The sequence below is a fragment of the Haliotis asinina genome, chromosome 13, assembly GCF_037392515.1.
Source record: "Haliotis asinina isolate JCU_RB_2024 chromosome 13, JCU_Hal_asi_v2, whole genome shotgun sequence".
Taxonomy (NCBI): Eukaryota; Metazoa; Mollusca; class Gastropoda; order Lepetellida; family Haliotidae; genus Haliotis; species Haliotis asinina.
In genome coordinates this window covers 22,172,550-22,184,520 of record NC_090292.1, presented here as the reverse complement: position 1 = coordinate 22,184,520, position 11,971 = coordinate 22,172,550, and the positions used below count along the sequence as shown (strand labels likewise).

Sequence of the window (11,971 nt, the reverse complement as noted above, 5' to 3'; positions counted from 1 at the left end):
AAAAAAAGAATTCCATGTTATTATAAAATGTACACTGTATAATATAATTAGACAACAATATTTTCCGCAGAAATACATTAAGACTTGTAATCCTGTCATGTTTTGGTTACTTATGCCTGAAAGTAATACCGAAACTATGAGGAACTTTTGTAAGTTGGTAAGCACCCATTTCTATTAGTTACGAAAAGATGAAAGAAAAAGGTATACAGGCCAAACATGTTAAGTTTCCATTACCAACGTGTATATGTATGAGGCCGTGAATACATTAAACGGAAGCGAATTGAACTATACAAAGCGTCACTCCCTTTTATAAATTGGTAATCAGTAATTCTAACAAGACTTAAAGACGGATTTCTGACAATCACAAGTCAAAATGACGACTGGTGGCGAGACAGTGCGATCCGAAATTCAATAACGTGTATGGTTCCCTTGAGTGTTGACGACAACGTTGCATCGTCTGTACATTGAGCGGATTAGACGGTTAATGAAGGCCATAGGAACGTACGCCTGAGAGAGTTCAGCCGCAGTTCATTGAAAAGTTTGTATGCTGTGTTGACGTAGAAAGTCTCTAGTTTATCTGGCAGCATGGACACGCGCTTGGTGCTGCTGAAAGACGTGGTTTCCAGGACAACATGGTGCGACGAAGTGTCTCAGCGCTTGATCAATGTAGTGAGCATATGTTACACCATTTCCTCTACCAAGACTAATATTTTGAAACACCATAGTTTGTGACTGAGCAATAGCACCCAACACCAGTATACTGGGACCTCCCCACGAATCCCTTTTCAGGGCACAATCATCTGCAAACACTCCCCGCGTCGTCGCCACACATTCACTCTGCCATCAAACGTCGAGACGCAATACGGGCTTTCGTCCAAGACTATTGTTCGCCACTCCCGAGTACGCCAATTAGGTTGATGTGTGACCCACTGGAGACAAGCACGACGATGTCGAACAGTGAGAATCGGACCCATTCTGACGTTTGTCTGCCTCAAACGCAAACGCACTGTGTCGGTGCTGATTGGCCTCTGGTGATTGCCAATGGTTGTCAGTGGAGTTCCGTAGCCCTAGCGAAACGATTTTGCAGGTGATGACGGTCAGTCATTTTGCTTCAACGTTTTCACAGGCGGTCTTCAACTGCAAGGTCGGTCGGCTGTGTTTCCAGTGACTTGGACTTACTTGCTGTAAGCGGTATATTGTTCGAACATGACCAGAAAAATTACTTGCAATATGTCTTGAATTACTTAAGTGGCACACTGCTTCTGAATTTGTACCTCCTCAAGTTTTGTCCTGACAGAGTTCGACCTTTGCGTTCATTTGTGAATTCGATATACATAAATTCCAGAATACAATTTGTAATTACTTATCTACAATATTTGTTGTTGTTTGGAGATTTAAAGGCCTACTTTTCTCACGTACGGGTCCCCCGAGTTTCCCCTTTATAATCAACACGTTACATTATATTTAAGTGACAAAATAATGTACAATAAATGATTCTTCCATTATATTGGGAGATGTTCGGATTACATTCATGTGACTAGTTTTTAATGCATCAGACCTAGTTTCCACCTTGAATCCAGTGAGTTTCCATTCTTTTACATTGAGTTTCCGAAACTTACAACTGCCCACTTTCTAAGGTTTCCCTACGGTATCAGTTACCCAAACTCCAACAGGTTTATGTGGAGCTTCAGTTCACTTAGAATCCATCAAAATGGACGCTAAACAATTTTTGCTGTGTTGCCTTGTCAATAAATATGACCTATGTTTTGGTATTTCGAAATATTGGCAGTCTCCCTTAAAAGCAGTCTTAGTAAACTTAGCCCCAGTGTTGTTCATTACGCTCCTAGACTGGGTTTTGGTGAAGGTTTAACAAAATACAATGGTTATATTTGTATTGAAAGAGCTTCAGCCAATTCCACCAGTAGATTGGGTCTTTTAGTACCAAAATACAATATATTAAGACGGATGGAGTGCAACGCCTTTACCAAGATGAGTGGCTTAGTCATTTATAGAATATGGCGCTTATGTATGAGGAATATGTATTGTGTCATGTATCAAAGCAGTACACAAAACAGCGATGAAATTCTTCCTCGGGCCATATGGAAATATGTACACAACAATGTTATGCGTAATGACAGTGACTTTAGTGGTTCCACAGTGGGTCGGTGTAACTGAGCTGTGCGTTTAAATTTCTGTTCACCAGAGGCAATATCGTCAACGAAATCTGAAAGCAAAATACCTGTAAACTATCTATGTATTTCTAGTGTGTTTGTTGTCCGCCATGCTTGGGGATTAACGTGAATTGAAACCACTGAATGTCTTTTTAAAAAATCACAATCCAGTATTTACTGTCATGGAAGAAACATCTGACAAAACAAGGTGACATATGACAATTAGAAACAAGCAGATATTTATTTAACACAGACATTCCAACATTAAATCATGGCATAAAGACAGTGAAAAACGTGCTCTCTCCTTCAAGAAGTGCATATCTATTTAGTGGCTCTCTCAGAGCTACCTTCTGCTATCCGACTCCAAAAGAATGTGAATATGGCATAGTGGATAAAACCTGTCAGTGTGATGAACGTTTTGCTTTACAACACGTGCATGTATGAAAGTCAATGCATCAGTTCAGAATCCGGATATAAAACACGATCGCAATGCAGTGAGACACAAAGCCAAATCAATCAAGTGTGACAAAAGCTCATGTTTAGTTGCTTGTGTTTAATATTAATGAAAATATCGAAACCGTTGCTTTATGTATTCATTAAAACCTACCCAAGATGTTTGCCATCAGGACAAAACCCCTGTATCCAGAGGGTTTGCAAATCTGTATGTTTCAGTAATGACATACAAAGATACAATGATATTAACTGCCTAACAGATAACGGGAATAGTAACCGCAGCTGAGGCAGTTCTTAGAGAGATAATATATGATCTGGCTAGCTATTCTCGAAACGTTCGTAGCCCTACGAACTTTTAAGCCCATTTTTATCACATTGGCTACGATCAAAGTTACGAATTCTACGAACGTTTCGAGAATAAGGGCCGTGTTCTCCTGTTCCTCGTCAGTGAAGTTAGAAGTCCCATTCTGGCATCATTGGCGCTGCATTGACTCCTTAGTTTCAGAAAAAGCGGACTATCAGAATCCCGACAAGGAGAGACACAACGCTGACCTGCACTGCACCTGCTTCAGACGACCCTCCTCCTCCTGTTGAAGGGACAAAAAAATATTGGTTAGACTGAGTGAATGACTGAGTTTAACTTTGTGTTTCATTTAGAAGCATTTCAGCAATATCACAACAGGGGACACCTGAAACGGGGTTCAAGCATTCAAACTATTGAACCCCGATCTTCAGTGTGACGAGCGAATGCCTTAACAGCAGGGTACCCTGATGGGGATGACGAACTGTGGGAAATGATGACGTGTAAACAGAATCCGTGATATGGATTAACGATGTGTGTGGGAATTGTTATGATTTCGTGTTTTTATTCTATAATGTTCTATTTACAGACAAAAAAATGATGAAACTTGAAAATAAATGTTGACATGCGATTATGTCTATGTAACCATACAACATTCCTACATTCCTGCCACGATTTCTACAAATGGTTGACTTAATGTGAGGGTCATATAATTATGGTACGAAATAAATTTACAATAGTGGAAGCGTAAATGTTGAAACACCCTGTGGCTAGTCTCTCGCGGAAATACTGGCAGATGCTTCCCTTTGAGGCATTTTCTGTCTCTCACAACGTTACAAGAATGATGAACTATCTCGCCAAGAGTAGCAGGAATTCCTGAATGTGTATTTCCCTTTTAGCTAGTTCAGTTCTTTATAAGACTTACTATGGTGATGGGTTACTTCCCCTTGACGCAGTTCCATTTTCTAAATGACTTACAGATAACGGCGAAAAGAGCGGTCGAAAAGAGTGGTCGAAAAGAGCGGTCGAAACCCTCGAATGTGGACAGACTACTCCGTTTGATCCATTAGCGCCATTGAAACAACTAGCTAATAACGATTAATTGTCTCATAAAGGACAAGGGAGGCTTTAAATATATTACCAATAATGATAATCCTCTTCTGAATGAGTGGCAGGAACTCGCGGATGAAGAAGCATTGCTGGTACTGCAGTCCTTGGACAGTTGAGAGGGAGATTATGTCCAGCCGAATATGTCTGTTGTTGGAGCTGTATTCTGGCCATGTGACAGGTACCGAGTCGGGTTGGTTTGGCTGGCTGTGAATGGGTACAAGCCAGATATTTCATTCTTTACATATGTGACTTCATGAAACTAGTTTAACTTCCCAAGTAACATATGATCGGTGTTTCAGAATACTCAATGACTTTTAGGTTCAAGTTTAATTAGGGGCATGGTGAGGTGTGGTTAAAAGCCCAAAGGTCTTCATGGTCTAGTAAATTTATTTCATAAAGTGATACCCATTGGTTCGAATTATCAGACGTATCATACAAAAGGGCACTGTTACCTTGGGGTTGTATGTGATAAAGACCCGTGAAGATCAGGGGTAGAATAGGCCTTCAGCAACCCATGATCGCCATAAAAGGCGAGTATGCTTATTGTAAGAGGTGACTAACGGGATCAGCTGACTTGAATGACATGTCATCGGTTCCCAGTTGAGGAGATCGATACTCATGCTAATGATCACTGGATTGTCTGGTCCAGACTCGATTATTTACAGACAGCCGCCATATAGCTGGAATATTGCCGAGTGCGGTGTAAAAATAAACTCACTCACTCACTTTTATGTGGTAAACCTCAGAACGACTTTACTCTTTCAGTACTTCATTTCGTTATTTACGATCAGTTGAGTCCAAAATTCGTTTTATTTTAAAATGAATTTCGTTGATATTTCTTAATGCGAGCTATTCGAAATGGAATGTACCCCGTACTCAAACGCACCATTCAGCAACTTCACAGATTTTTTTTGGCCTTGTCTGACCAGACAAACCTGTCACTGGCATCATGACAATCAGTCTACATGCATTAACCATGTCATCCAATTCTTACCACCCGATTCTGTTGATCGCATCTATTAGAATATAGACATTACTTACCCTGACTTCGGGAGGTTAGTGAAGTAGGTCATCGTTCTCCTCGAGAGGGTCTTCTCGTCATTAGTGAATGAGAAACTTGAATCCAAGGGCAATCCAAACACGTTCTCCAACTCATAAGTATGAGGCGCACCAACCCAAGCAGGCAGAGGGTTGAGAGTGATCCGATGTTCAAAGCTGTAAAGGTAAGACGGGTTGTTGACAGAGTAGTAGTGAAGAAAATCAATAATCGGGCATTTGAAGTCCAGATCGCTCCAGAGGTTTCTCAGGAGTTCCACGTAGTCTGGAGTTGTTCCTGGAGTCTCCAAACTCTCATAGTACATTGTTAGATTCTCCTGGAATCGCAGGATTTCCGTGGAGTTGAAGACAATGTCCAGCATGCCATTGTACTGAGCCTGCGTGAGCGTGAGAGAATCAGGAACGGGGGTTGGACTTAAGAGATCTGCTACGATGGGGTTCATGAATAGGGTGGCTTCATCTTTCATTACTCCAGTTATGATCGATGTGTTCTTGTAGTAACCTGACTTCAGTATGGCCATTGGTGAATCTGACAGAAACACACCATCGATGACTGGGACGAAGGGGAAACCGCGTGACATGATCATCGACTGGCTGTCAATCAATGCCTGCTGGTCTGCGTTTTTGAGACACTGGAACAGTTCTTGATCCCAGTCAGTGGAACATCCGTTGAGCTCTCCCAGCTTCATAGCGTTGTATCTAGCAGTGTCGGCGTCGGTGTGAGACCAGTAGGCAGTAGGAGAACCGCTCTGCATGATTGCATAATCAAACAGATCCCACGAAGAAGGAGACATCAAATGGAAGCCAACACAGGCAGCTCCAGTTCCTTGCCCAACTAAGGAAATCTCGGTGGGATCCCCGCCGAAGTTATCAATGTTGTCTTTAATCCACCTCAGCGCCATCTGCTGGTCCCACAGTCCCATGTTTCCAGGAATTGTATCAGGTCCCAAGTAGGCGAACCCAAGTGGTCCGAGTCTGTAGTTGATAGTCACAACGATGACGTTGTTTTCAGCGGCCAGGTATTTACCGTCAGTTAGCTCAAATATTGCACTGCCACGATCAAACCCTCCTCCATGGATGTAGATGACCGTAGCCTTTAAGGCTGCGTTATCTGGAACCCACATGTTAAGATACAGACAATCTTCACTGAATGTTGTCGGGTTTTGCCTATAGACTTCTGTCTGTGTCGGAAGGTTGGATATTTGAAGACATGATGCTGGAGGTCTCTGGGTAATGAGCGTGCTGGTCCAATTATCAGGAGGCTGGGGTTTCTGGAAGCGGAGATCACCAACCGGAGGCTTAGCGTATGGAATTCCATAGAATTGGTTCACAAACCTGCCAAGCACACGAAGTCGTGTACCGTCAATGCTTCCACTGTTAGTATTGACGATGACGTCAGCAAGACAACATGAGCAGAGGAACAAAGCAAAAAACGTCACCTCCAAAATATTCCGCATTTTCAGGCCGATGAATCTGAAACACATGGTTCCTTTAAATGATTCTGTGGAGTGAGTGAGTGAGTGAGTGAGTGAGTGATATATTACAGCCATATCATGACGATTTGAACATAGACAATTACAACTTTCCTGCCTGTAGAAACACCATGATAACTAGATTAATTAAAACAATATTGAGTACACAACAATCGTTTGATTATTTATTAATTAACACGAACAGGAGAGTACCAGGAACCGACGCTTAGCCACCATTTTTAGGATCAAGGTGACGTCAAAAACAGCCATTAGGTAATGCGTGTCTCCGGGTCTGGGTCACCCTCTTATTATGTTCTCTCAGTAGCAGAGTTTCAGAGCCTTACCTACATTTTGTGTGTGTGTGCGTGTGTGTGGTTATTTATTTATTTATTTATTTATTTATTTATTTATTTATTTATTTATTTATTTATTTATTTATTTATTTATTTATTTATTTATTTATTTATTTTTGATGAAGGAGGCATACATACAATCAAATACTAAATATGTTAGTAATACCGTCTGGATTTTTTAGCCATCTATATTTGCACTTGGCCATACTGGTTACCAGCAGGCTTCCCAAACAAACATGTTATATGGTCTGCGCTGACATAAAAATTCATGTGTTCAGAACCAATGAAGTTCCGGCTAGAATTAGTCCTCAGCAAACAATCCTTGTCATAGAACCGACACCATATAGACTGAATACTGTTGTGTGCAATACAGTAACCAATCAAACATAATCAAGGTGCTGAGTCACCTTGAGCCGTTGATTTGCGTTTCAAAGTGAAAAGCAGTTCGTATTCCCAATGCGTTTGTACGTGGACCATAACTAACAGGACTAACTAAATTAATACATGTATCTTTAAAAATCTGATCTCATCCCTGGATGCCCTTACTGCATTGTTAATCTTGAATCATCATTCATCTTGAATTATCGTTAATTTTGAATCATCGTACATCTTAAATCATCGCTACTCTTGAGTTAGTGTACATCTTGAATCATAGTTAATCTTGAATCACCATTACCCGTGACTCCCTGCACATCTTGAATCATCACACATCTTGAATCATAGTAATTTTGAATCATCATTAAACTTGCATAATTGTATATCTTGAATCATTCTTAATTTTGAATCACCTTTACTCTTGAATCATCGTACATATTGAATCCTTGGTAGTCTTAAAGTATCCTGCATCTTGAATCATCGTTAATCTTGAACGATTGTACATTGTGAGTGAATGAGATCACAAATCTTGAATCATCTTAAAACTGAAGTCATTGTTACTCTCGAATCATTGTAAATCTGGAAATCATCATTAGAATTGATACTTAAGTTTCAACCATCGTTAATCTTGAATCACTGTTAATCTGCAGTCATTGTTAAACCTTTATCATCGTTAATCTTGAATCACCGTTAATCTGCAGTCATTGTTAAACCGTTATCGTCTTTAATCTTGAATCACCGTTAATCTGCAGTCATTGTTACACCGTTATCGTCTTTAATCTTGAATCACCGTTAATCTGCAGTCATTGTTACACCGTTATCGTCTTTAATCTTGAATCACCGTTAATCTGCAGTCATTGTTACACCGTTATCGTCTTTAATCTTGAATCACCGTTAATCTGCAGTCATTGTTACACCGTTATCGTCGTTAATCTTGAATCACCGTTAATCTGCAGTCATTGTTACACCGTTATCGTCGTTAATCTTGAATCACCGTTTATCAGCAGTCATTGTTAAACCATTGTCGTCGTTAATCTTGAATCATCATACATCCTCATTCGTCGTTATTTTTAATCATCATTACTAGAATCATCCTACCTCTTGAATCGTCGTTAAGCTTGAATGATCCTACATCTTGAATCATTGCAAATCTTGAATCATCGTTAGTGATGAATTATCCTTAATTTTGACTCATCAGTAATCTGTTGTCATCAACAATCTTGAATCATCGCACATCCAGAATCATCATAAATCTTCAATCATCGTTTAACTTGAATAATTGTTACTCTTGAATAATCGTTAATCTGTTATCATTAATCTTGAATCATCGTACATCTTCAACTGTTAACCATAAACCATCGTAGATCTTGAATCTGGCAAACCTTGAATCATCATAAAACTTGAATCATCATTAATATTGACTCCTTTATCTTCAAACATTGGTAATTTGGTGTCATTGTCAACCTTGAATCGTCGCATAGCTTGAATTATCATTAATCGTCGTAAATGTTCAAGCACTGTATATCTTGAACCATCGTTAAACTTTAATCATTGTTATGCATGAATAATTGAAAATCCTGAATCATCGTTAATCTTGATGCAACCTTAATTTTTAATCATAATTAATCTTGAATCATCACTAATCTGTTGTCATTATTAATCTTGAATCATCGTACATCTTGAATCACCAGTAATCTTGAATTATTTTACATCTTGAATTTCGTTACTCTTGAATTATGGTACATCTTGAATCATTGTAAATCGTGAATCATCTGTATTCTTGAATAATCATACATCTTGAATCGTCGTTAATCTTAAATAATTATACTGCTTGACGCATCCTTAATTTTGAACTATCATTAACCTTGACTCATCATCAATCTGTTGTCATCATTAATCTTGAATCATCGTTAAACTTGAATCACTGTTACTCTTGAATCACATCCTTAATTTGGAATCATTAATCTTGAATCATGCTTTATTTTGAATCATCGTTAGTCGGTTGTTGTTAAAGGTCACATGCAACCAAAAAATCGAACATAATTACAACACAGTTATCACTTGTTTGTGATATGTAAAAGGCATTGGTGATTGTAAAAAAAAGCAAACAAAAAACAAAAAAACAAAAACAAATTGTAAAGTGATTATTATAATATCAAATTAAAAGTGCAATATTTTGTACTTGGGGTTACCTCCATCGAAACGAAGCAGCCGTGATACCGAACCCAGCAACGGCGCCTGGTCATTGTTCACTGGTTCATTTATCCAGTTTATGGCTCATAAGCCCGATAGGTGTTAATTTCTAATTGAACGTGGTCAGTGATTGAAGTTATGCATTCCATATTGTCATTAGCAGACAGACAGACACATAGGTGTCAATAAACCAGATACTGATTATTCTCTGTGACAGAGTCTGCTTATCACAATCAACATGTTTTGGGTTTGTTTGGGTTTTTTTAATGTAACGAGTATAACATTTACTTGTTTGTGTACACAACCAAGACAGCTGCTCATGACCTCATACTCCGGGCAGGCATACTGCTCTGGGAACCTACTCACTGCGCATGCGTTATTAGCTCAGCGCAGAATAGCTGCTGAAACCACTTTCTCTCCAAGCTCTGGGGGAAAATTAGTGAATCGTTTGAACTCCGATTTCGCGGACTTTTTTCATCGCGGTTTTTGTTTCAACTTTACAGGTTGAATTGGCATTTTTGATGTTTTGTTTCGGTAAATGCATACCGAAATGCATTTGAATCTGCAAAGTTGGTTTTTTTTACGTTGCATTTGACCTTTAATATTAAATCATAGTGTTTCTTGGGTTATCCGTAATCTTGAATCACCGTACGTGTTGCGTCATCGTACATCGTGAGTCATCGTTACTCTTGAATAGTCGTACACCTCGAATCATTTTAAATCTTGAATGATCTTTAAACTTGAATCATTGTTTTTCTTGAATTTGGTAACAACAAAGCGCCAGAACTCAAGAAGCCAAATCGGTCATCCTATTACCCTCCTCAACTACCGGACCTGAACTGTACCCTATGTGTGCCTCGTGCACCGTACTTACTGCTTCTCAAACGATAACACCTGATGTCCACACACTTCGTGCACCGTAGCATCGATGTAATGAAGGATTGGGCTTGGGCCCGTTGGCCGTCGCAGCTATTTCAGTTTCAAGTTTCTCAAATATACAGACGTATTGTATGTAGTCCACATCAGTGACAAAAGTACAAAATACAATTTCCTGATCAATACTGGAAATGAACCCCGGAAGATTGATCTTTGTCTTCCTTTAACACGCAGCCCAGCGCTAGAACATAGTTACCCGTGTTCCCTAAATGTCAAAATACTCGGTCAAAGTGCAAACCTCAGCAAATGTAATTAAAGTCGTTAAACAGTTGCCATGTCTAGCTACAACCTATTAAAGAACATCTTCTCTGAATGCAGTGTAAATATAAGATTTATAGATGTACAACTGAAATACAGTTAGCAGCGACGTTTCAGCAGGTTCAAATACTCCTATCAAACAAGTGATGTGCAGAGAGCTGTGAGGTTTCCTACTGTGTTCTAAATAGGCTTCTAAACTCAACTGCAATCTAAACCCAATCCGGTAACCACTCCCTCGTAATAAGATGTCCTGTCAACAATACTCGAACCACACTTGATAATGCTGGTAGGACATACACGTGAATAGATATATGTATTCCCACTTAATTACATGATTCATAGCGGTGTAATATAATACTTCCCATCAACAGTTTAGACTCGTTGATGTAAATGTAGCCTCTTTTTCTGAACTAGATTTCGTAAAATAATCGAAACTGTTTAAGGTACTGTTTACACATGTAGTGTAAACTAAATTCGTAACGTTGAAAAGATGATTGTCATGAGTTCAATAAATGTTGAAAACAGTGAAAACTGGTTATTTCTTTACAAAACTATACACCCAAACGTAGCTATTTACACGCACGATATTTACACATATTTTTCAGCAGTTTGCTACATGATCCTCATTCATTTCATCAGCATAAGGTCTGCAGATGCCTCACCCCCCAAGTTAGAGGAGTAAGTCATCTTCCATGCACACGTACACACTCACTCACTCACTCACTCACTCACTCACTCTCTCACTCTCTCTCTCTCTCTCTCTCTCTCTCTCTCTCACACACACACACACACACACGATTCAGGTACACAGGGATTGCTTTAAGTGAGTAGTATAATTTGACATAATTTATTATTTCGTTGCGGAGAGGGTGCCGATTGCATCGCCTAAAGCTGAATAAAAGGAAAGTCACGTTAGACCATTGTCTCTCTGTAGTTGTACTCACTTGTGTTTGCTCCAGTCAACTCCCCAGTGGCACCACTGCAAGCTGAAATGGTCAGCCTGATATGAAACCTAGACCTCAGTTTGATATTTGACAAGGGAAGCACATCCTGTTCTGAACACGCCCATAAATGGTGGCCATACTTGATGTGCGAGGCGACGTGACTTACCGACTTATCTGGCAGTAAACTGAAAACGTGACATTTTAGGAACAATTCAGATTCAACCTCATGCACACTTTCCGATTTATGGCCTGAAAGAGGGAGTAAATCACCTTGTTAGACATGCTACTAGGCGCGAAGCTCATGATTACTGACAACTCGCCATTTTAGTCCCAGGCCGATTGCTAGAAA

At 39.6% G+C, this 11,971-nt stretch overlaps 1 protein-coding gene across 1 annotated transcript; it reads right to left on the bottom strand.

Annotated features, from left to right (window-relative positions):
* Positions 1-2,393: 2,393 nt before the first annotated feature.
* LOC137260097 (cholinesterase-like) lies at positions 2,394-11,666 on the bottom strand. The gene is made up of 4 exons (XM_067797789.1): positions 11,623-11,666; positions 5,077-6,564; positions 4,067-4,239; positions 2,394-3,211 (listed from the first exon to the last, which is right to left on the bottom strand). The coding sequence occupies exons 2-4, from the start codon at positions 6,546-6,548 to the stop codon at positions 3,126-3,128; spliced, it is 1,731 nt and encodes a 576-aa protein (XP_067653890.1). The 5' UTR covers positions 6,549-6,564; positions 11,623-11,666; the 3' UTR covers positions 2,394-3,125.
* Positions 11,667-11,971: the final 305 nt, after the last annotated feature.